This window comes from Malaclemys terrapin, chromosome 21, assembly GCF_027887155.1.
Source record: "Malaclemys terrapin pileata isolate rMalTer1 chromosome 21, rMalTer1.hap1, whole genome shotgun sequence".
Taxonomy (NCBI): Eukaryota; Metazoa; Chordata; order Testudines; family Emydidae; genus Malaclemys; species Malaclemys terrapin.
In genome coordinates, this window is record NC_071525.1 from 342,802 (window position 1) to 368,472 (window position 25,671).

The 25,671-nt window shown below is 57.7% G+C and overlaps 1 protein-coding gene across 1 annotated transcript; it reads right to left on the bottom strand.

Moving 5' to 3' along the window:
• Positions 1–387: 387 nt before the first annotated feature.
• RUSC1 (RUN and SH3 domain containing 1) lies at positions 388–25,248 on the bottom strand. The gene is made up of 11 exons (XM_054011103.1): positions 25,196–25,248; positions 22,550–22,754; positions 20,353–22,020; positions 13,819–13,917; positions 6,060–6,136; positions 5,561–5,735; positions 5,128–5,233; positions 4,242–4,288; positions 2,657–3,743; positions 1,860–1,988; positions 388–1,060 (listed from the first exon to the last, which is right to left on the bottom strand). Exons 3-11 carry the CDS (start codon positions 21,935–21,937, stop codon positions 892–894), a joined length of 3,474 nt encoding a protein of 1,157 aa, XP_053867078.1. The 5' UTR covers positions 21,938–22,020; positions 22,550–22,754; positions 25,196–25,248; the 3' UTR covers positions 388–891.
• Between the last annotated feature and the right edge of the window lie 423 nt (positions 25,249–25,671).

Below are 25,671 nucleotides of genomic sequence, written 5' to 3' on the forward strand. Positions count from 1 at the left end.
CCAGGGTCCGTGGGGATCCCAATTAGTCCTTGTGGGTGCGGGTAACACACTGGCCTGCAGGGTGCTTGTGCCACCTGCTGCCCAGAAATGGCAGCACAGCCCTGGACATGCTTGTGCCCAGGAAAGTGGAACCCTGGAGCTCTGAGGTGCAGGTCGGGTGACCAGATAGAAAGTGTGAAAAATCGGGACAGAGGGTGGGGGGGTAATAGGCACCTGTGTAAGAAAAAGCCCCAATTATCGGGACTGTCCCTATAAAATCGGGACATCTGGCCACCCTAGGTGCAGGGCCACAGGTTCAGGGGTAGGGGAGTCTGTGATACGCGCTCCTGGTGCCTGCCTGCGGGCTGTGCACAGCACCAGGTTTGCAATGATCCAGCGACAGGGGGCTGTGTTTCAGTTGCACCTTTTATTTCCCCTCACATTGCTGCCCAGACAGTGTTTTTTGTTCCTATGGTCACAGGTATTTACATGGTGCTGGGGTTGCCCAACCACTGCCCTGCTCCAGCCTGGGTCTGCGTGCTGCACAACCCAGCCGGGGGCGGGAGGGGGCGCAGCACTCGGGCATGCCGGGCTGACACATACTCAAGTGTGATTACTGCACAGGAGCAGAGGGACACAGAAAGGCAACAGTTGAGACAACACACAAAAGACACACCAGGACCATTGCGATGCAGGGGCAGGGCTGCAGAGAAGCATGGGTGGCAGGGAGCCGTTGGGCACTGCGCCCCTTGGCTAGAGCCTGCGTCTTGGTGCTACCACATAGCAGAGAATTGACACCAGGGAACTCTTCGCACTCGTGGCCTGGAACTAGCCCCCAAAAGCTGCTTAGGGAAATCACAGGGTCACGGCTCTTGCCCTGGGGCCGGCAGATGCTTCCTGCGGGATTCCTCCTCATAAAATCAGGGACGTGTAGCCAACAGGAACTAGGCCAGCGTTGTTTCCATGGCAACAGCGGATCCAGTCCTCATCCACTGTGGCTAGGAGCTGCAGGACGTCCCCTCTCCTGAAGCTCAGGTGATCGTCTCCAGCCCCGGTGTGGTCACACAGCGCCCGCACAGCCCTGCACAACAAACAGGGGCTCAATTAGGGGCTAGACCCATGGGGGGGGGGGGCAGAATGGGGGGGGTTGTAGGTCAGGGGCACGGTTGAGGGTTGCCAATTTTGGTTGGCTGTATTCCTGGAGATTTCATCACATGATAAAGATTAATCTTTAATTCCTGGAGACTCCATGCCTCCTGGAAGGTTGGCAACCCTATGCCAGACCCTGGTGGGGTTCCACACAGGGATCGTGGCTGGGAATCCACAAACCGGGTTATACGAAGGGTGAGTGACCCGCAGTCCATAAGCCAGGAACAAGGCGCCAACAAGACTGGGGTGGCAGGTGCTGGCCTATGACCAGGCATTGTGGAGTGACCTGAGACATCTGATGTCCTGTCGTACCCGAGCCTCAGCTGAAACCAGGCGTCCCAGAGAGGAAACGCCAGGGCCCTTAGTCCAGATGGCTCCCAAGGTCAATTAGACAAATTCAGCCAAGAATCCCCCTCACAAACCCACTGTGCAATTCAGAGACCTGGACTAGAAGGGGGCTGCAGGTTGGGATTGAGAGACATTGACAGGGCTGCACATAGGAGGCAGCCCAGGGCTGGGCTAGCAAGGGGCGCTGGGTTGGGAGTGAGGGGCACCAGCAGAGCTGCGAATGTGGAGGCCACCCAGGGCTAGGCTAGCAGGGGCTGTGGACTTGAAGGATGGTGTGGAAGAAGAACACGGGACCTGGCACCAACCCAGCACTTTTGGGAACTCAGAAATCCATCAAATTCTGCAACCCACCCAACCCCAAACACTGGAATCCCCCCGGGCACCTGTGCAGCTGGGGCGAGTCAGACGCTTTCTTCTCTTGCTGTTCCTGAGGCCAGGCCTTCTCAGAGGGCCCCCCGTTCAGAACCAGGGCGAGAACGTTCACACTGGGGGGCAGCCAGCTGGAAGGTCTCCTGCCAGAGAGCAGAGGGAGTCACCAGTCAGTCTGAGAAACACCTCGATGGGACAGAGAAAGGCTCACAGATCACCAAGGGCAAAAAAGGGGGGGCAAGATCCCCAGGTCCCCAAGTGTGGCCCCCCAACTAAAACATTGCAAGAAAGAGTCACATTTTCAAAGACTGTGTCCGAAAGCTGGAACCCCCCATAACATCCCCGCCAGGTCCTGTATAAACCGTCCTGGACCCATGGGTGACGCTGGGTGCAAGCGCCGGGCGGGGGAGCGGGAGGGGTGTTACTGACCCAACAGTATTGGGCATTTCTTCTCCTGCAGCAACATCCCGGGGGGGGGGGGGGGGGGGGGGGGGGGGGGGGGGCTTGGAATTGGGCAAGAGGCCAAGCAAGAGGCCTGAATGTCTACTGGGGAAACGGCCCAGAACCTGCTCCTCCACTGGGTCCCGCCCGGAGCAGCCCGCAGCCCCTCCCCTGGGGGGCTGGTGCCATTAGAAGCAATAGCACCCAAGGGCCTGTAACTGAGAAGCTGCTAACGCCCCACGCTGCAGGCTGTTTGCTGGACACAGTCTAGGAGCCAAGCCACAGATGCAGGGCATGGGCCATGTCACTGCCCTGAAGAAGGGGGAAGCCCTGCAACGGCTCACCCTGCCCCACCCCACCAGGCACTGACCTGGACTTGGCTGCACTGGTGTCAGAGTTGGCGGGGAAGCCTCTGGCAGGCGGACACGTGGCCCCAAAGAGTCGGCCCAGCCAGTTAGGGCGGATGGGGGAGCCGCCCATGTTCAGGTTGGGCGTGGCCGCCTGGCTCCCATCGGACGGAGGCAGGCATGTCTTGCTGGCAGAGGGCTCCGGTGGCTCAGTCTCCCTGGGGCCTGAGCATCCCTTGGCCCTGGCCTGCGGCGGCAGCTTTTCAGCATGAGGCGCCTCCAAGCTCCCTGCCTTGCTGGAGGGCGTTGGACCTGGAGCCTCGGCACCTCCTTCCCCAGCTCTGGGCTTGAGGAGCTGCAGGTCTCTGCTGCTGGCCCCCTCCCCTCCCTGAGCACCGAACTCAGTCGCGGAAGCCTGGCTGGATCCGTGGGGTGGAGCAGCTAGGCTGGAGCTGGTGTCCCCTGCAGCCACCCGCAGCTTCGTCCAGCGGGTGAAGGGAAACCTTTCCTTCGTGGCCGTGGTGTAGACCCCGGAGGCCTGGCTTAGCTGCTCCCACCAGCTGCCCCGCCTCTCTCCTGTGTCCTGCGGGACAGGCTGCTGGTGTTTCTCAGGCTTGGCAGGACCCTCAGGTCCCAGAAGGGTCTGGGTGAACTGCTCCCCCCACTGCAGCACCTGCTGGAATGTCTGCTTCAGGGAGACGCCTGCCTGGGGATTGGGGGGTGATTTGGCGGCTGCTGCGCTGTACTGGGATCTAGCGCTTTCCTCCGAGCCCACCAGGGCTGCCCTCCTGGGGCCATTGGTGGTCAGCTGGTGCTCTGGGCTAGCACCACCTCGGCCTTCAGCCCCCTCGGCCTGGTCACTAGGGTCCCGGCTCTGTGCGGGAGCAGCCACCAGGGCAGGGCCAAGGGGGTGGCTGTGGGGGGAGTCCGGCCTGCGGGGAAGGGGCCGCACATCCACGGGCAGGTGGTGGTGCTCGAAGAGCAGGTCGAGGTGGAAGGTCAGCACAGAGAGGGGCTGGACAAGGAGCAGCAGCTCACGGGCCAAGTGCGGGAAGGGGCCTTGGCTCAGGGAGAAGAAGGCCGTGGGCAGGTAGAGGACCGAGATGACATCTAAGAGACACAGGCAGGATGAGATGGCACCCCCCACCCACAGAGCCCCTCCACCCCACAGAACCTTCCCTTCCCACAGAACCACCCCATAGAGACCTCACCCACCCACCCACAGAGCCCTCCCATCCTACCAAGCCCCCCATCTCACAGAGCTCCCCCACAGAACCACTCTCCAGCGCCCCCCACCTCACAGAACCACCCCACTGAGCCCCCCCCACATAACTATTCCCCAGAGCCCCTCCACCTCACAGAGCCACCCCACCGAGCCCCCTGCATCCCACTCCTCCACCCAGGGACACCAGCCTGTCTCTTCTGGGTCTGTCGCTGGCAGCCCGTGCATGTGGGGGAGCTTCCATCTGTACTTCAGCAACCAGGCTGCCCGGGATCCTCCCCCTACCTCAGCTGAGGCACGGTGGTGGGAAAGGACTCCTATGTCCCGTTAAAGGAGCCCCAGATGGGCATTGCCCTGGGGGGCTCACAGCACCCACTGCTCCCTACCTGAGCTCTTCTGCAGGTGGGAGAGCCACAGTTCCAGCTGCTTTATGCTGAACGAGACAGAAAAAGTCCAAGTTACAACTGTTCAGATCGACAGCCCCAGACTGGGCTGTGCCAACAGCACTAAACTGCCTGACTCCGGGGCCGCCCTAGCTGGCGCAGGCCCAGGAGTCCAGGGCCCACATCTGCTGACTTCTGCCTAGGGGTGGCGACATCCTAGCGCTCCACCCATCCAGCTGGGTCTCTGGGTTCACTTGGCTAAACACCAAGTTTGCCAAGGTTCCAGCTCCTGGAGTGTGCCGGAGGTGCAGGGGGATCCCCGTCCGAAGGTAGCAGACACCAGGGTGCCCCCACCCAGGTTCTGCTCGTTTGTGCCGGCGGCATACCAGAGCGAAGCTTCTGGTGCCATGGCGCCCTGAACCAGGCCTGAGACTGAACCTGGGTGCCTCGTACGGCAGGTGCCAGCATCAGCTCCTTCCCCCATCTGCCTGCACCCCAGCTCCCCTCCCCTGGGTTGGGGCTTCCCATCTCACCCTGAATACCAGTCCCAGTGTCCAGCTGAGAACAAATGTAGGACCGTAAACATGAGTGAGGCCATGGCCATGAGTGTGAGCGAGCGAGAGAATGGCAAAAACTGAGAGAGAGCACACACCCACACACGTTAGCACCCGTGAGCACGAGGGTGAGAGCAAGCACGAGAGAGTGCACACCCATGTGACAGTAAATCCAGCAGCCGCAGGCTGAGGCACAGAGAAGGGCTCCAAGACACGGGAACCACCCCCTTCACAGGCCCAGCACTCCCCCGGCAGGGACCATCCTGCCCAGGGAGCCCAGCGTCTCTCTCAGCCTCTCCTGGGGGGGCAAAGCAGTGCCCAAGCCTGGTACTTACTTCAGAAGACCGAGTATGAAGGCATGGAACCTCTGCCTGCTGCTGCAGAGGGGAGCCAGCTGGGACACCTGCCAGTACAGCGAGTGCAGGGGCCGAGTGCCGGGGCCTGTAGAACACACGGCACAGAGCCACTCAGCAGCCGTCTCCCGAGTTCGGCTCCTCTCCCTCCCGGAAGCCTGCCATGGAGTGGGGGGCCCTGCTCAGAGAGCAGCCAGCTGCCATGGCAGCATCAGGCCAATGAGAGGCATTGGGGACACAGCCCCAGTCACCTGCATCTCCCAATAGATTGGTGCATTGGAGCTGGAGGCACCTGGCTGGCCCTTCCCACGCGCTCCCTGGGGCCCTGGGCTTCATCACGCTATTCGACCAGGGGGACCGATGGTGTCTCCTGGGGCCAGACTAAGCCCCCTCCATCAACATCCCCCCAACCTACCCAGCTTGACCGAGGCCTCCACCACGCTCCAGGGCGAGCTCCTCCTCTGGCCCGTGATGATGTCCTTCTGGAAGGGCTTCAACCCATCTGCCACCAGGGCATAGAGCGCCGGGCACAGGGTGCTGAGCAGCAGGTAGCTCACATCTGGGCTTAGCCGGCTGTCGCCCAGCTGCGTCTGGGCAAGGAGAGGGGCAGGTGATGGTTTGGAGTGGTGGGGAGACAGGTGTCGTGTCCCTCCCCCTCCTCCCCCAGAGCCGGCAGGGCAGGGATGGTGGGTTCCCTCTGCCTGGGACAGCCCGCCATGTTGCTTCCAGCTCCCGGCATTCATGGCATATGAGACGCAGGCCAGGGAACAGGGTGCCCACGATGCCCACATAGCCCCACCCACCCAGCCAGCGGGGAGGGGACATGACCTAGCTAATAGGCAAGGCAGCAGCTGAGCCTCTGCCATCGGACCCCCGGCCCAGGCCAGAGACCCTGCCCCTGCCCAGAGCTTTACCTTCTGCACCAGGCTCCGTGCCGTGTTGAAGTGAGCAATGAGCTTCTCCACAGAGGCGCTGATGCCAACCAGCAGGGCTGGGACGGACAGAGAAGGGACAAGTCAGGCCTGTGCTGAGTCCCCACAACAGGTCCAACCACGCGACCCGGTAACAGCTGCACCTGAGCCCACGACCACGGAAAGGGAGCCCTGACTAGCTAGGGCTGGACGGCATCACTTCATACACTGGCCCCTGCCATGCAGCACCCCCTGCTGGCTGGGACAGGGACAGCGCCTGTCCCCTGCAATCTCTGCCGGACTGTTCCCTGCAGCGCCCTCTGCTGGCTAAGGCAGGGAACCTCCCCCTCCCCTGTGAACCGCCCCCATTCCCCACAGCAGCCCCTGCTGGCTAAGGCAGGGATAGCGCCTGTCCCCTGCAATCTCCCCCATTCCCCACAGCAGCCCCTGCTGGCTAAGGCAGGGATAGCGCCTGTCCCCTGTGAACCGCCCCCATTCCCCACAGCACCCCCTGCTGGCTAAGGCAGGGATAGCGCCTGTCCCCTGTGAACCGCCCCCATTCCCCACAGCACCCCCTGCTGGCTAAGGCAGGGATAGTGCCTGTCCCCTGCAATCTCCCCCATTCCCCACAGCACCCCCTGCTGGCTAAGGCAGGGATAGTGCCTGTCCCCTGCAATCTCCCCCATTCCCCACAGCACCCCCTGCTGGCTAAGGCAGGGATAGCGCCTGTCCCCTGCAATCTCCCCCATTCCCCGCAGCACCCCCTGCTGGCTAAGGCAGGGATAGTGCCTGTCCCCTGCAATCTCTGCCGGACTGTTCCCTGCAGCGCCCTCTGCTGGCTAAGGCAGGGATAGCGCCTGTCCCCTGCAATCTCCCCCATTCCCCACAGCACCCCCTGCTGGCTAAGGCAGGGATAGCGCCTGTCCCCTGTGAACCGCCCCCATTCCCCACAGCACCCCCTGCTGGCTAAGGCAGGGATAGCGCCTGTCCCCTGTGAACCGCCCCCATTCCCCACAGCACCCCCTGCTGGCTAAGGCAGGGATAGCGCCTGTCCCCTGTGAACCGCCCCCATTCCCCACAGCACCCCCTGCTGGCTAAGGCAGGGATAGTGCCTGTCCCCTGTGAACCGCCCCCATTCCCCACAGCAGCCCCTGCTGGCTAAGGCAGGGATAGCGCCTGTCCCCTGCAATCTCCCCCATTCCCCACAGCACCCCCTGCTGGCTAAGGCAGGGATAGCGCCTGTCCCCTGTGAACCGCCCCCATTCCCCACAGCACCCCCTGCTGGCTAAGGCAGGGATAGCGCCTGTCCCCTGCAATCGCCGCCGGACTGTTCTCTGCAGCACCCCCGCTGGCTGGGAAAGCCCCTCTCCCCTGTGAGACTCCCTCCCCATTCCCTACAGTGCCCCCTGTTGGCTGGGACAGAAGCGAGTCACAGAACCTGGGCTCCTCGGGGTGGCTCCAGCTGCTTCAGCCTCTGGGTACGTTTACTCAGCCCTGGGCAGTGTGCCTCCCCCAGCTCCAACCCGAGCTGCAGCTTCCACACAGCTATTTTCAGAGCACTAGCGCCAGCCCTGCAATCCCAAGTCTGTCGCCCTTGCTGGACAGGCTGACTGCTGAGGTTGGCGTAGATGCACCGGAGTTGCTGGGGAACACAGGGCATTGCCATGGGAACCGTCATCTCTTTAGCAATTCTTCAGAGTCTAAGAATAAAGGTGCAATGGGAACTGGCAGTTACCATGGCAACAAGCCAAGGATGGAAATGTTTGTTACAGAAGATTAAAGGTGTTTGTAGAATCCAGGGCCTCCCCCACCAACCTACCCACCTGGGGCTCCAAGTTTTCAGGCTCAACAGCACCACCTGCTGGAAAAGACTGGGAGCATGATTCCCCAAAGACTCTAGCCTCCAGGAGCTCCCCACAGCCACACCTCCATCTCACAAACAAGAATGCATCAGCCAGAAAAGGTACCAAGAGGGCGGGATGTTAGTCCATAAACCCCCAGACCTCTAATTTCCCAGCCAAAGGGAGAGTGGAGCCTGCCGCTGGAAGGCCAAGTTAGAAAAACTGAAACTGCAAATAAGGTGCAAATTTGTAAGGGCAAGGGTGATTGCACAGGGCAACAGCTCCTAGGGCAGAGGGTTCCCTGGGATGCACCTGGAGCCCTTGGTCAAAATTGGGGGTTTCTCAAAGACACGCTCTCACTACCCCCCATTACTGGCTGGATGCAGGAATTGCTAGGTGGAATTATCCGTCCTGTCATGCAGGAGATTGGCCGGAGGAGCAGAATAAGAACCTAAGAACTGTCACACTGGGTCAGAACAGTGGTGCATCTAGGCCAGTATCGTGTCTCCAACAGTGCCCAAAGCCAGAGCTTCACGGGGAGCATACTGAACAGAGCAGTTCGAGTGATCCACCCATCTTCCCTCCTGGTTTCCAGTGGACAGAGGTTTAAGGTGGCCCTGAGCATGAGGCTGAGTTTCTGGCCATCTTGGCTAATAGCCATTGATGGATCTATCCTCCATGAACGTATCTAGTTCTTTGCTAAACCCCACTTATACTTTTGGCCATCACAACATCCCCCGACAATGAGTTCCACGGGTTAATTGTGCATTGTGTGAAAAGTACTTCCTCTTTTTTGTATTAAACCTGCTGCCTATTAATTTCATTGGGTAACCCCTGTTTTTTGTGTTGTGGAAAAGGATAAATAATAGTTCTATATCCACTTTTTAAATGGCAGTCATGATTTTACAGACTGCTATCATAGCCCCCCTTCATCGTCTCTTTTCCAAGCTGAACAGCCCTCGTCTTTTTAGTCTCTCCTACTATGGAAGGTTCCATAGCCTTGATCATCTTTCTGCCCTTCTCTGAACCTTTACCAGGCCCACTACATCCTTTCTGAGACAGGGCGACCAGAACGGGACACGGTGGTCAACATGCGGGTACGCCATGGGTTTATACAGTGGCATTATGATATTTTCTATCCTATTTTCTATTCATTTCCTAATAGTTCCTTTAGGTTGTAGAGGAGTTTTTAAACTGAGGGCTGTGGAAAGCTGACAGGTCCAGAGGAGCACATGGTTTGGACAGAGACATCGCTTAGAGGAGGATTTATGAAAGACGATACTCTATATCCTAGTAAGGCTAGAGGTTAATAAAGCACTGGTAGGAACTAACGAGAAAAAGTCAAATGAAAAAGAGCCCCATTTAACTACATCACATGAAGGCAGACACCTAAATATTGACAAATATTATAAGTGCTTATATATAAATGCAAGAAGTCTAAATACTAAGATGGGTGAACTTGCATGCCTGCTATTAAATGGCACTATATGTGAAAGAAAGTATAGAGTCAAATATAATAAGAATCTTAAATGAGCCAAACTGTACCATCGAATCTCTATGGATAGAAATTCCCTGCTTGAATAATAAGAGTATTGCAGTAGGAATATACTACCGACCACCTGACCAGGATGGTGACAGTGAATGTGAAATGCTCAGGGAGATTAGAGAGGCTACAAAAACCGAAAACCCAATAATAATGGGGGATTTCAACTGACCCCATATTAACTGGGTACCTGTCACCTCAGGACAGGACGCAGAGATAAAATTTCTGGACACAATTAATGACTGCTACTTGAAGCACCTAGTACTTGAACCCACAAGGGAAGAGGCAATTCTTGATTTAATCCTAAATGGAGCACAAGATCTGGTCCAAGAGGTGAACATAGGTGAGCTGCTCAGTAATGGTGACCAGGATGTAATTAAATTTAACATCCTTGATGTGGGAGTGGAGGGAAATATCACAGAAAATCACCACAGTAACATTGAACTTCAGAGAAGGGAACTACACAAACATGAGGATGCTCGTTAAACAGAAATTAAAAGGAATAGTCACAAGGATGAAATGCCTGCGAGCTGCATGGAAACTTTAAAAACCACCACAGAGGCTTAAACTAAATGTATATCCAAACAAACAAACAAACAAACAAACACAATAAGAGGACCAAAAAAATGCCACCATAGCTAGGGTGACCAGATGTCCCGATTTTATAAGGACAGTCCTGATTTTTGGGTCTTTTTCTTATATAGGCTCCTATTAACCCCCACCCCTGTCCCGATTTTCACACTTGCTGTCTGGTCACCCTAACCATAGCTAAACAGCAGAGTAAAAGAAGCGGTTAGAGACATAAAGGCATCCTTTAAAAAACGGAAGTCAAATCCTACTGAAGAAAATAGAAGCATAAACTCCAGCAAGTCAAGTGTCAAAGTATAATTAGGAAAGCCAAACAAAATTGGAAGAGAAACTATCACAAGACACAAAAACTAAGAGTGAACATTTTTGTAAGTACATCAGAAGCAGGAAGCCTGCCAAACAGTCAGTTGGCCACTGGGTGATTAAAGTACTAAATGAGCACTCAAGGAAGACAGAGCCGTTGCGGAGAAACTAAATTAATTCTCTACATCGGTTGTCACTGCAGAGGATGTGAAGAAGATTCCCACATCTCAGCCATTCTTTTTAGGTGACAGAGTTGAGGAACTGTCCCAGATTGAGGTGTCAATAGAGGAGGTTTTGTAACAAACTGATAAACTAAACAGTAATAAGCGACAGAGAGTCCTGTGGCACCTTATAGACTAACAGATGTATTGGAGCATAAGCTTTCGTGGGTGAATACTCACTTCGTCAGATGCATATTGGGTGAATACTCACTTCGTCAGATGAGTATTCACCCACGAAAGCTTATGCTCCAATACGTCTGTTAGTCTATAAGATGCCACAGGACTCTTTGTCGCTTTTTACAGAGCCAGACTAATACAGCTACCCCTCTGATACTAAACAGTAATAAGTCACCAGGACCAGATGATATTCACTTAAGATTCTGAAGGAACTCAAATATGAAACTGCAGAACTCCTAACAGTGGTATGTAACCTATCACTTACATCAGCCTCTGTACCAGATGGCTGGAGAGTAGCTAATATAACGCTGATTTTTTTAAAAGGCTCTAGAGGCAATCCTGGCACTTCAGTGCCAGGCAAATTGATTGAAACAATAGCAGAGGGCAGAGTTATCAGACACAAAGATGAATACAATAGGTTGTGGAAGAGTCAACACGTTTTTTTTGTTCTGTTCTTACATAACCCAACTGAGCTAAATCGGGTTAAAATAGCAGTAAAGATCCAGCAACTCTGCTCTTAACATTGATTAGTAGCTTGAATTCAACCTTAGTTGAGGGGGAAGGGATAGCTGAGCGGTTTGAGCATTGGCCTGCTAAACACAGGGCTGTGAGTTCAATCCTTGACAGGGCCACTTAGGAATCTGGGACAAAAAATCAGTACTTGGTCACTACTAGTGAAGGCAGGGGGCTGGTGGACTCAATGACCCTTCCAGCTCTATGAGATAGGTATTTTTCTCTATCTCTATTAATATGTTTATTTTCCACCACTGGAGACCCGAACATGCCGCCCCAATAACGTAGGGAGTGCTGCCCCTTTCTATTGGCTGCCCCAGGCACCTGCTTCCTTTGCTGGTGCCTGGAGCAGGCCTGGAATGATTAGGAAAGGGATAGACAATAAGACAGAAAATGTCCTAATGGCACTATATAAATCCATGGTACACCCACACTTTGAATAGTGCCTGCAGTTCTGGTTCCCCCCTCTCAAAAAAGATATATTAGAATTGGAAAAGGTGCAGAGAAGGGCAACCGAAATGATTAGGGGTATGGAACAGCTTCCGTATGAGGAGAGATTTAAAAGCCTGGGACTGTTCAGATTAGAAAAGAGACAACTAAGGTGGGATATGATAGAGGTCTATGAAATCATGAAAGGTGTGGGGAAAGTGAATATTTACCCTTTTGTATAACACAAGAACCAGGGTCACCCAATGAAATTAATAGGCAGCAGGTTTAAAACACACACAAAAGGAAGTACTTCACACAACACACAGTCAACCTGTGGAACTCATTACCAGGGGACATTGTGAAGGCCAAAAGTATAACTGGGTTCAAAATTAATTAGATCAGTTCCTTGAGGATAGATCCATCAATGGCTATTAGCCAAGATGGTCAGGGGCACAACCCCATGCTCTGGGTGTCCTTAAACTTCTGGCGGCCAGAAGCTGGGACTGGACAACAGGGGATGGATCACTCAATAATTGCCCTGTTCTGTTCATTCCCTCTGAATCATCTGTCCTTGGTCATTGTCAGACAACAGGATGCTAAGCTAGATGGACCATTGGTCTGACCCAGTATGGCCGTTCGTATGTGAAGACCAATGCAAAGAACTCACATAGCTTCTCTGCAATGGCTGTTTCTTCCTTGAGTGCTCTTTTAATGCCTTAGAGGGACAAGGTGGGTGAAGTAATATCTTATATTGGACCAAAATATTTTGGTGAGAGACCAGCTTTAACACCTTGGTCATCTACTGGCCTGTTGCCTGTTTGGCAAGCTTTATGCTTCTGAGGTACTTTACAAAACTCTTACTGTTATTTTCTGACTCTTTATCAAGTAGCTTCTCAAATTTTTCTTGGCCTGCCTTCTGATACTGTTACACTAACCTGTTTATACATCACCCTATTAGCCTCCATAAGATTTGATTTCTAAATTGTAAAGGATGCTTTTTTGCCTCCAACACCCTTCATTACTCTGCTGTTCACTCAGGGTGGCATTCTTTAGGTCCTCTTACTGTCTTTTAACTAGTCACCAGGATGCTTGCAGGCATTTACCACTTGTGACAGCTCCTTTTAAATTTCAGTCTAACAAGCATATCCTCATTCTTGTGTAGTTCCTCTTTGTAAAGTTAAATGTTACTGTGCGGAGTGTTCTTTGGTATTATCTCCCCTACAAGGATGTGGAATTTAATTACATTATGGTCACTATTACCGAGTGCTTCATTTATAGTTACCTCTTGGACCAGATCCTGTGGTCTACTTAGAACTAAATCAAGAATTGGCTCTGCCCTTGTGGCTTCCAGGACTAGCTGCTCCAAGAAACAGTCATTTATGGTGTCTAGAAACGTTCTCTCTGCATCATGCCATGAGGTAACACTTACCCAGTCAATATGATGATAGTTGAAGTCACCCAGTGTTATTGCACTTTCTGCTTTTGTGGCTTCTCTAACTTCTCTTAGCTTTTCACAAGAACTGGTCAGGTGGTCAGTAGTATGGTCCTACCGCTATAGTCTCTTTAGTCAAACATGGAATTTCTAACCAAAGAGATTCCATAGTACAGTTTATTTCATGTAAGAGTTATGCTTTCTTTAACATATAGTGCCACTCCCCCAGCAGTGTGACTTACTCAGTCATTCCTATATACAGGGGGAGGGATAGCTCAGTGGTTTGAGCATTGGCCTGCTAAACCCAGGGTTGTGAGTTCAATCCTTGAGGGGGCCACTTAGGGATCTGGGGCAAAATCAGTATTTGGTCCTGCTAGTGAAGGCAGGGGGCTGGACTTGATGACCTTCCAGTTCTAAGAGATGGGATATCTCTATTTATTTTATACCCTGTATTTCCATGTCCCATAGATTATCCTCATTCCACCAGGTTTCCACGATGCCTGTTATATTGACATCATCCTGTAATGCGAGGTACTCTGGTTCACCCACCTTAGTATTTAGACTTCTAGTATTTGTATGTAAGCACTTGTACCTTTGCAAAGCTGCTTCAGAAATTAAACCAGACCCGCTCAAGAACGGGACTGTCCCACCCATCTGGATTCCAAGAGCATGGAAGGGGGCCCCCTGCACAGATTTCGGGGTGGGCGAGGGTTACCTTTCTTTTGCTCTCTCAGATGGTCATAGGCTCTGTCTGCATTTGCCATCCAGTGCTGGCCTGCCCCTGGGACACCGGCAAAGGACTGAGAATGTCTGACTAGAGAGAGAAAGAGAACCTGGTCAGTCAGTTGGCAGGGGCTGTGTGACACAGGCCCCACATCCGCTGGGCATAGCACGCCCTGTCCAGGAGCAGACAGCACCACGGCCACGGTCACTGGGGGCTGGCAGGGTCCTTCCTCATAAGCCTTTCTATGAGCCAGCCAGTGCAGAACATTCCTGCCAATGGGGCTGCATCCATCCCTGGGAAGGGGGATGGTCCCTCATTCACCCCAGTCTCACCTCCCGCTTCTCATGGAGTCCTGGGTGTCCTTAGCTAGAGCGTACGGAAATGAGGCCAGGTCAGTGTCAGGGCTGGGACGGGGGAGGGAGAGCAATGGAGAAGTTTGCACAGTATGTTCCAGGTTACCAGCCAGTGGCTCAGGGAGTGAGCCCTGAATGGGGACGTGCAGGGTTCAGACCCCAATCCCCAGGCCAGAGCAAAGGGCTCGGCAGCTAGAGATGAGGGGAAGCTGCTCAGAAGAGATTTCCCAGGGTGGACAAAGCTGAAAACATCCCCAGCAAAGGAAACTTGTCCCAGCTCAGTCCCTGGCCCTGGCGTTGGCCCCGGGCACTGGCCACAGCACGGCCCCTGGTGCTGGGCCCTGGCCCCGGCATGTCCCCTGGTGCTGGCCCCAGCTCTGGCACGGCCCCTGGCGCAGGCTCTGGCACAGCCCCGGTCATGGCCCCTAGCGCTGGCCCTGGCACAGCCCCTGACGCTGGCCCCAGCATGGCCCCTAGCGCTGGCCCTTTCCAGCCAGACTCCCTGAGCTGCTGTGGACATGGGGCTTGCCGAATTTCTTCCTCTATGGCCATAGCCTCCCTCCAAGCTAGGAATACTTTCTCCCGGGAGTGGGGAGACCAGGACAGCTGCCCAGCAATACATCCCTGCTCTGGGAGCCTGTAACAGGCCCTGTAAGTGAGTCACTCATATACAGACCCCTGGTAAGCAGCTGTCCCTGTGTGAGAGGAGTTGGGAGTTCAAGCCCAGCTCCCAGAGGGGCAGGGGCTGGAGCGTTCACTGCTCTTCCAGCAGGTCACTGCTCCCTGCAAGGGCATCCCACAAACCCAGGCAAGAGAGACCAGAGGGAGACCTAGGAGGAGGCAGGGTCTGGGATGGCAAAGAACTCCCCCTCTGCTCCCCACTGAGCCCGCACCCCTGCTCTAGTGTTGTGACCCAGAGTGGGTATCCATCTCTGCCCCAGCGCAGGAAGCTTGGGGGTCACAGTCATGGGGCATCCGGCCCTGCCCCGGGGCTGGGGATTCGGAGGGGGGCACAGCTGGAGGGAACCTGCCCCGGGGCTGGGGGCTCGGAGGGGGGCACAGCTGGAGGGAACCTGCCCCGGGGCTGGGGGCTCGGAGGGGGGCACAGCTGAAGGGGGGCTGGGGGCTCGGAGGGGGGCACAGCTGGAGGGAACCTGCCCCGGGGCTGGGGGCTCGGAGGGGTGCACAGCTGGAGGGAACCTGCCCCGGGGCTGGGGGCTCGGAGGGGGCACAGCTGGAGGGAACCTGCCCCGGGGCTGGGGGCTCGGAGGGGGGCACAGCTGGAGGGAACCTGCCCCGGGGCTGGGGGCTCGGAGTGGGGCACAGCTGGAGGGAACCTGCCCCGGGGCTGGGGGTTCGGAGGGGGCACAGCTGGAGGGAACCTGCCCCGGGGCTGGGGGTTCGGAGGGGGCACAGCTGGAGGGAACCTGCCCCGGGGCTGGGGGTTCGGAGGGGGCACAGCTGGAGGGAACCTGCCCCGGAGCTGGGGGCTCGGAGGGGGCACAGCTGGAGGGAACCTGCCCCGGGGCTGGGGGTTCGGAGGGGGCACAGCTGGAGGGAACCTGCCCCGGGGCTGGGGGCTCGGAGTGCTGAGCTGGAAGGTACTGGGCACAGCACCAGCTCCCCGCCTGCCAGGCCCCATGCACCAGGAAGTGACTGCCCAGCCTCATCAGCGGCTCTGGGGAGGAGGCTGGAAGGCAGGGGCCAGGGAAGGGGACAGCAAAGGGGAGAGGTTCCCATCCGGGTATGGGACTCACCTACAGGCACCCACCAGCCTGGGCAGGGGCAGTGTGACAGCAGCTGCAGGAGGCCACTAAGGGGGCGGGATGCCAGCGCCCAGCTGACTCCGGCTCTCCAATGGGGAAACAGCAGGGCCCAGTGCTGGGGGTTGGGGGGGCACAGCCACAGGGCACCTGCCCCAGTGCTGGGGTTTGGGGGGACACAGCCACAGGGCACCTGCCCCAGTGCTGGGGGTTGGGGGGGCACAGCCACGGGGCACCTGCCCCAGTGCTGGGGGTTGGGGGGGCACAGCCACAGGGCACCTGCCCCAGTGCTGGGGGTTGGGGGGGCACAGCCACAGGGCACCTGCCCCAGTGCTGGGGGCTGGGGGGGGCACAGCCATGGGGCACATGGCCCTGGGCTCCGCCAGGCAGGTCTGGGAGAGAGACAAAGGACAAAGGACAGCGGGAGAGAGGGAATGGGGCAGAAGGCCAGACAGACGGACAGAGAGATGGAGGGGAGAGTGAGCGAGCACAGCACCCTTTCCAGAGCCCAAAAGGCAGGTGCCCAGGGTCCCTTGGCACAGAGTCTAGCAGGATCCCCCAGCCTAAGCCTCCTTCCTGCTGCTCCAAGCCCCCTTGTTAGTCACTGAGAAACCCCAGTGTTAGCTAGGGAATGGGGGCCACGTGCCCCCAGCCCCTGTCATGCACACACACCTCGACTCACACACACGCAGGCTTTCTGAGCTTGTAACACAAGAAATGTGCGGCGTGTCTGAGCCCGGTGGCGACCACACAAGCCAGCCAGGACGGGGAGTGGGGCGTTAGCAGCACAGTGCCCGAGGAGAGCTCCCCTGCTCCACACGTAGGCGCACTCTGGGGGCGACAACCTGACCAAGTTGCTCTTTGCTAGCTAGGTACCCCAGAGCTTGTCAGGTGAGTTTGACTCTCGGATAAACAGCTTGGGGCACAAAGGAGCGGAGCTGAGAAGGCCAGGGAGCCCCAGAAACAGCCCCAGCCCTTGGAACGAAACTGCAAGATGGCCCCCTGGTGCAGCACACATTGGCCTGCCTGTGGTACTTCTCGGCCCTGCACTGCTGTGGTATGCAAGTGCCTCAGAGACTTTAATGGTATCATATGCCCCTGTGTAACAGGGCAGTGCAGTGTTATCCCCACTGTCCAGATGGGAACGAAGGCCCAGGCAGGCGAGGTGACAGGGAAATTAAACCTGGGTCTCCAGCGTCCCACGGTAGTGCCTGCCCCAAACCATAGGCCATCCTTCCTGTCTTTGTTGCAGCCTTCCCCTGGGTGCTTGGCTCCTGGCACACAGGAGCAGCCCTGCCTACATCACTACACAGCCCCCAAAATCCTTCCGAACATAACCCTGTGTGCAGATCCCCAGGACACTGGCCCCCATACCCTGCCCCCATCTACTATGCTCTGACCATCTCCCTGGCATCACTTCCCCATCACCATGCACAGCTGCTTCCTGGGTGCCTGGTCCCAGCGCAGAGAGGAAGAGCAGGTGCTCGACTGCAAGCTAGGAAAGGAAACGGGCGGCTTACGTTGCTTGGGAGGTCTTGGATTCTTGGCCCCTCTGCTCTGCTTTCTCTCAGGAGACACTGCCCCAGAGCGTGCTCCAGCCTGACTGTGTGCACATGCCTCTCCCCTGGGGCAGTGGGCTCTGGACACCTCCACGCCGAGTGGCAGCTCTGGGACCTGGTGGGAGGGGAAGGCCATAGTTGGGAAGGTTCTGCTTCGCGGGAAGAGCGGGGAGAAGAGCACAGACAGGTCTGGGCTGTCCAGGAAAGGCAGCACTCCCCGGTGCGGGGGGGAGTAGGCCCCTATGGGGGACAGGCGGATGGGGAGCAGTTCCTCTGGGGAGAGGGTGCCCAAGACTTTCCCCTTATTGCTGGCCAGGAGGCAGACTTCATCACAGGACAAGGTCTTCAGCGTGGGGCGGAAGGACGGGGTGAAGAGGGCAGGAGACTTCAGTTCAATGCTCTCCAAGCTGGAGTTAAGGGAGGGGATCAAGGGCAGGGGAGGCGCCACTGGCTCCGAGCTGTAGTAGAGAGGCTTCCCGTCGGCCGAGAAATGGAAGAGCAGAGGCTGGAACGGCAGCATCTGAGGCCTGGGGCAGCGAGAGAGGGGAGAGCCAACTGCAGGCGGGAACATTGCAAAGAAATGCAACCAAAACCAGGGGGGCATGGAGAACACATTGGGGAGGAATACGGGGGCATGGAGAACACAGCGGGGGGAAGGGGGAAGGGGAGTATGAAGAACACAGCGGGGGGGTGGGAATATGGGGGCATGGAGAACACAGCGGGGGGGAAATACGGGGGCATGGAGAACACAGCGGGGGGGGATACGGGGGCATGGAGAACACAGTGGGGGGAAGGGGAGTAGGAAGAACACAGCGGGGGGGCGGGAATATGGGGGCATGGAGAACACAGCGGGGGGGAAATACGGGGGCATGGAGAACACAGCGGGGGGGAATACGGGGGCATGGAGAACATAGCGGGGGAAGTGGAGAGAGGCAGATATGTGGGCATGGAGAACAAGGGGGTGGAAATCAAACAAACCAGGAAGCATGGAACAGAAAATGGACACCCCCCAATAAATCAGCGTGAGCCATTCCCAGGGCAGCAGCGACAGGGCGGCAGGGTGAGGAGAGAGAGATGGAGAGACAGTTAGCTCAGAGGAGTCACAGCACACACAGCAACTTCACAACCACGATGACACATGGACACGCCTGTGCCCTCTGTCACTGCGCAGGCCCCAACCCGCAGTGCCCCGTCTCCACATCTGGAAAGGGTCCGTGGGAGCCCAGCCCCAGCCCCAGCCCCTGGGAGGTTTCCCCAAGAGAACAGGACAGAGGGAGGGAGGTGCTAAGGGCCAGGCAGCTGAGCATGTTGGAAATATGGAGGCAGCCTTCAGAGAAAGGGAAATTCAGTCCTGGTCTCCCCCAGAGACAGAGTCCTGGGGCACCCTTCTCAGGGAGCAGGGAGTCAAGGCTGTGGCTGTCCCCACCAACAGAGAGCTTCCTCCAGTGCCAAGACATGGCCACTCAGGCACAACGCTGCAGCCCGATGGGCCAGCAACGTCCACTGCCCTCCCTAGAATGCTTGGTTTGCTCAGGGTCTCTGGAGCCAGGAGCTCCTGCAGAAGCCACTGAACCAAGGGCTCCTCCTGCCAACCCACAGGCGCCAACGGAGCACCAGGAACCGCCCACCGCAGGTAGGGAGCAGGGGGAGAAAGAAGCTATTCCCGGACACTGAGAACAGCCCGAGGAGCCTGCCAACCCATGGGCTCTCGGGGACCTTGGCTGGAAGCAGGGTTTAATGGGGGGCCCAGCTCTGGTATCAGCATTCCCTGCAGTGCTCTGTCCCCCATCCTGAGCCATTCCTCAGTGCCTGCCCCTAAAATTTCCCCTTCAGCCCCCCAGATGGAAACACCCACCCCACTGAAAGCCCATTTCATCTCTCAGCCCAGAGCAGCGTGCGACCCCAGCAAAGCCTTGGGCCCAACGAGGCAACATCTCCGATGCTCCCTGGGCAGAACCTGCTCGGGGATCCCCAGGGCTCAGGGTATCATAGAGCCCTTAGGCTGGGGCAGGACTCCTGCCTGCATCACACTCCATCTGAGGGGACCTGGGCCAGGCTGACTCCCCAAGTCAACACACAGGGAGCCGCAGCTGGATCAGCTGTTTAACCCATGGCCTTGGGTTCTCCTGACGCCTGGCTCAGTGCATCCCGCTCCTCCTGCAGTCAAACAGGCTCCAAGCCCCTTATGCCCGAGTTTGCACCGGCGTGGTGAGCTGCAGCACACCCATGGAGGAAGGAGAGTGCAGCGGGGGGGTGGGGGGAGGGAGTGTATGCGAGGAGCAGCTAGGACAAGGAAGGCAAGGGTGGGATTCCTCCTCCCAGCAGGGGGGCTGGGTCTTCTGCAAAGCAGCTGAGCTGCTCAGAAATCATCCGCATGGCATAGTAAAGAACTGGTCAGCTCAGTGCACAGATGCAACATGCATTCACCACCACTTCACTCTGCCTACCTGTCCCCCAAACCTACCCAAGCCCCACCCCACTGCCTCAGCCCAGCCCTACAAACCCAGTTCAGGCACACCTAACGCAGTCTGCCTCTTCCAGGCCCCTGCAGCTCACCCCAAGCCAAAGCCAGTTCCACATCCCCTAGCCCTGCAGCCCGCCAGGAATGGGGCAAGAAGAGCAGCAAGAAGAACGGCAAGTGGAGAGAGAGGTGGGGTTAGTGATGGAGATGAGGGTGTGCCAGGATCAGGAGGAGGAAACCCTGTATTAACCCCATGGGGACTCTGCAGCTCTGTCCCCAGGGAACACAGGCCTCCATACATGGGGAAATGCCCCCAGCCCCAGTCCAGTCCTGGGGAACCCCTATAGCTGAGGAGGGGGAAGTACCTTGATAACAGCTAGCGCTCTTACCCTCCTTGCAGGCTCTGTGTCCTCTTTGGGCCTTCCCTGACACCCAGGGATCCCCCTCCGGTCCCCCGAGCCTCCAGCCCAGTGCCTCCTTATCACAGCCAGACCCAGGCATCTTTCTCCTCAGGATGTAGCCCTCCAGGGGTCGCCCCCCTTCCTCTGTGTCACCCGGCAGCCCCTCTGTGATGGGCTGCAGCCCAGGCCGAGACTGCCTCCTCGGCTGGTGGCTTTCCATAAGTGCCAGGAGGTGCCCGTCCAGCTGCGGAGCCAGCGCCCAGTCGGGACCCTGGAGCCTGTTGCCACTGGAGACGTCTCTGCCCATTGCTGCATGCTGGGACTCAGGCTGCTCCTGGTATGCTGCTCTGTCCCCCGGCTCCCAGGCCAGCTGGCCCTTCTGCTTGTTGATGGCATTGCGGTACCGGAGCTCCTTGAACGTGGTCACCTCCCTCTGGCTGCAGCTGGGGGGCGTTGCCTGCTCGTCGCGCTGCAGCTGGTGCCCAGGCGGCTCCGGGCACAGGGTGCAGCAGCAGGTGAGCTCGTTGTGGGGTGGCAGCTCCTTGTCGGGGGAGAAAACAATTAGCCAGTCGCTTCGGTCCTTCCCAGCCTGTGCGGTGGGTGGCCCAGCCATGTTCCTCTTCCGCTTCTGAGCCAACTCATGGAATGAGGTGACGGTCTTCCGAGCGGCATCTCTGCACTGGTCTCCAGCGGGCACCTCTGTTGGGACAGGCCTCTCCACTCCGCTCCTGTTCAGCACCTGCAGCCCCCTCTTAGCCCTCGGGGGCACTGGAGGGGGAGCCCTCACTGCACTGTTCAGACTGGGGCCCCGCTTTCCTGGTGCTAGCGCAGGCAGACCAGACGGCTGGATGCTTAGGGCAGGCAGGGCATTGCAGTTGGAGTCCAACATAGCACAGACAGTGGTGGGGAGCGGTTCTGCCATGGTCTCCTGCCCATCCCCGCTGGGAGAGTCAGCATCATCAGGTGGGGAGTCAAGCAAACTGCTGCTGCACAGGCTGTCTGGGGTCTCCCGGGCCCCAGGGTCTGGTCGCTCTTGTACCTGGAGGTTGAGGTTAGCATCTCTCCCATCAGACGGTTGCCCCTTGTCAGTCACTGAGGGAGCATCGTGGGCATCCTCCAGGGGGACGATGTTTGGCTGATTGTCCGGAGATAGGGCCTCTTCACCGGGGAATGCCTTGCAGTAAACAGAGACTGGTGTGTCATCCAAGCTGAAATCGGAGCAGCTGCTGACAGAGGAGGAAGCCGGGTCTGAAGGGGAAGCCACCTCCTCCTCCATGTGCAGGGAAGGGAAATCCTCCAGGAGAGGCTGGTTCCGGAGATCCAGCGTTGGGGTCTGCTGCGGGTGGGACTTGCAGCACCGGCACTGCATGGAGGTGTTGTTGGAGTTGGCGTCGACTTCCTCCAGGGCAGCACAGTTCTCCTGGCAGTCGCTGCAGCCTGTCTGGTCTCCCGGAGCCATCGTGACAGGGCCCTCCTGGAGCTCGGGTCGACGGGAGAGGTGCAGCCCCAGGGAGATGTGCTGCAGGTGGATGTGGTTGAGGTTGCACAGCAGACCTTTCTTTGGGGACAGCATGGTGCTGGCTGGCAGAGCCTGGATTCCTCAGCTTGTCACAGGCTCCTACAGGCACGTCGCTCCGAACACCCAGCTCCAACTCCCTGCAAACAGCAAAATAGCTTGTCAGTCACTGGAGCAGGCAGGTTATCAGCCAAATGGGCATGCACCAGAGGGACCAATTTATGGGGAGAGAATTGAGGGGCTGATCTGGGCAGCTCAGCTAAAGGGAGCGACAGCCTCATGGTCCACAGATACTAGGAGGGCCTGATGGGAGTGTAGGCTGCTACAAGGGGTCACAGCTGGCAGAACTGGGATGGAATCAGGAGAGAGGAAGTTGAGGGCAAGTAACAAAAAGAATTCCCAGACAGTGAGATGGATCCAGTCAGGGAATCCTGAGAGCCCCGTCGCCTCTGGACAGGGAGATGGGTCTGGCTGGGAATTGACTCCTCCTTGGCTCTGGACAATGTTCTAAGGTATACAGTCTTAGGGAACTGCCCTGCATTTCTGGGCTGGGTAGAGTCTGTCCCCAGTTTCTTTGGCCCTGGGAGCTGTTCTCTGGGGTTTCACATCACGTGGGCTGGTAGCTCTGTGGGCCACCGGGGATCTGCAGAGGCAGCAGGACTGAGGTACCTCTGCCAGGTCTCCGTCAGCCAGCGTCTCAGCAACGCGGAGTCAAGGAGATGATGCCCTTGAAGGCTCAGCCTCACTGTCAGGAAGGCTTCTGGGCTGTGTCAAAAGGCTCCCCAGCATCCAGAGGAGAGCAGCCAAAAGGCCAGGGTCACGTCTAGGGAGTCGCTTGGCTTTGCCCCCACACATGGGCAGGCAGAGAAATGGACTGCAGGGATAGAAGAGACAAAGCACAGAGACATCACCGCTGCTACTGCATGCAGGTCCCATTCTCCAAAGGAAAGCAGGAGGCAGGTCACATTCCCTGCCCTGCCCCAGTGCCAACAGCTGCTCCTGACCCGAGGCCTCTCGGGAGGCTTCCTGTTCCAGGTACATCTGGTTTGTCTCAGCTGAGGCCCTTGCTCTGAATCTCCCAGGAGCTCACCCTCCACTTCCTTTGGTCCCCCCACCACTCCAGATGTGCGTGGCTGTCAGGGCTCTGCAGCGAATGGGGAGTGCGCGTGTGTACGCTGATCTCTGAGGGGCCTCGGAGAATTTCGCAGCATGGCACTCGCTGACCCTAGGCCACAAGGAGAGTTCTGCTCAATGTTGGGGGAAGCACCACGGGGCAAAGTGATGTTGTAACATCCTAGCAGCCAAATGGCGGCTTGTTCATTCCCCCCCCCCCCCCACCCCCAGTGGCAGCCCCGCCCAGCCCAGCTGGTACCAACCCCCCACCTATGAGCTCGGAGAGAGGGAATGGGAGCATTTCAGGCTGCTTCACCCCACCAACATAAGAGGCAGCCAGGCAGCCTCTGCACTCGTACCCCCTCCTGCCTCCGTTCCTCTCCCCTCCCCATCTCTCTCTCTTTGGTCATCAATAATTCACAAGGAGGGATTTGTTCTCATGACAACTGCTATTTCCTGTCACATGGACCTGCCCTCTGCACCATGCCCAGCCCTGCTGGACTCCGTGTGCCACACCCAGCTCTGCCCGCCCATCCCGGGAGGGTGGGAAAGGGGGATTCGGTGGCTGGGACGAGCCACAGGTGGAGCCTGAATCAGATCTGGCCTGATGGATTTTCTTCCTGCTTGTTGGTTACTGCATCTCCAACAGACTCACCAGCCATGAGTGGTAGGGAGACCCTGCGGTAACAAAGAGCGGGGAGGGGACTGGCTGGTTTTGGGGGGGATGGGAAATGAGGCCTTTCCCCTCTGGGGACACTGGCTTTGATCCAGCCCTGGTGGGAGGTGCCACCCCTTCCCATTTTAATGTGGCCGATCAGTGACTACCACATGAAACGAGTTGGAGGATCTCAAACCACTTCTTCACAAGCCACATTTCACAGTCCAGCCCCAGGCCCCTGTGCTATCAGTCTCAGCAAGCAGAATCCGGTGTTGAATGCACCCTAGGTACACGACCCCTCCTTTGACACCTAAGAGGGATGGGGCCCGTTGGCAGGTGGAACAAGGACAGAGGCTCAGGCTCGAGGGGCTGCTGGCATCTTTGCTCAGCCCCAGACCCCCACACTCACAGCAACTGCTGTAAAAATAAACCAGAGGTAGAGCTCTGTGCTCTGCACTGCAATTCCTGCCCCGGAGGGGAGTCCTGGTTGGAGCAGCTCTAGAAAGTCACACTAGGGCCCAGCAGAGACTCCCAGCTCATCACACAGGCAACAGGAAACGTCCTATTCCTCAGATATGGTCGGGGTGTGAGTGTGTGTTACATTATACATGCAGACTCTTCAGCCTGTCCCCCCCTTCCCATGCCTTCTCTGTCCTGATTGCATCCATCTTTTTGTTCTGTTTGCACATCAACCAGCACCAGGAGGACCTGGGGCATGACTGGGGCGCCTAGGCCCTGCACAATACCCATAACAATACTAGAAGGGCCTGCACGCAGGCTGTAGGTGGCGAGGTCTTTAGGAGGCAATTACACAAGCCCATAGCCTGTGCCCAGTTGCATGGAGGGGGGGCTGGTCTCAGTGCCAGGGAGCTGCTGCTGCTACGCTCCAATGGGTCTGCCCAGCAGAGAGCGGAGGATGGCCTTTCCAGCAGGGAGGGAAGGGAGCAGCCCTGCTCTGGCCTGGCCCCCTGGGCTTTGCCCAGCAAGGCCAATCTAGTCCCCCGGTTCTGCCTTCCCGCCGGAGTGAGGGGGTCACCATCCAACTCCTCCCTGAGTCCCTACTAAGAGCACATCCGCTGGGGCTGGCAATCGGAGGAGGGCTGGAGCTGGGCTCCAATAGGAGCCACTCCCTGCTGAGCCTGGAGCGACCACAGGCAGCCCTCGATGGGATGCACACTCAGGGGAGAGGGGACCGGCTAGGAGTGGACCCCCAGCAGGGACGGGGCCTCCACGCTTCCTATGGGGGAGGGGGCATCAGCTGCAAAGCACAGAGATGTAACAGGCTGGCGCTGGAGAGGGGTTACCACACCGGTGCCTGGCTGGGAGGTGTATGACCCACTGGCCACTGCAGCTCCACGAGGGTGCTGTGGGGAGGGGGGCGGGGGGGACCAGCCCCCTGAGGGGTGTAGGTCCTGCACCTGGACCAAGGGGTTCCCACTGCAGCTGGGTGACGCCCTGGCAAGCAGGTGCAGCAGGCTCCCTGCTAGTGGCTGGCAGGGCAGCCAGGCTGGAGCCTGCTCTGTGCCCCACAGGGGGATGCTCACCTGTCCTCGAGGCAGGCAGTGCACGGTTGCCTAGCTCCTGGGATGGCTCTGCGGCTGGAGGGGATGGGGAAAGAGGCTGCAGCAGCTCCGCTGAGCTCACCAGCTGCAGGGAGGAGCCAGCGATGAGTGATCCATCCTCCACCAGCCTCTGCCATTAACCCTCCCTTCCCCGGGCTGCAGACGCCCTCATGCCTGGACTAATCCTCCACTGCCCGCCCCTCGCACACTGTAGAAATACCCTGCACTGGCTGCAAATCCAGGAACTGCCTGCACAAGACAACCTCCACCCCCCCCCCAGCCCTCCACCCCCACAAGGAAACCAGAGCTTACAACCCGCCAGCCTGGATCTGTCCCTCCACCCTTAGGACCTGCTTTGCTCATTTGTCAGCTTTCACTCCCTGGAAGCCTCTGCATGTGAGTGTCTCCCCAGTAGCCTGCTCAGGTGGGATGAGAGCAGATGCTTTGGACAGGCCCTT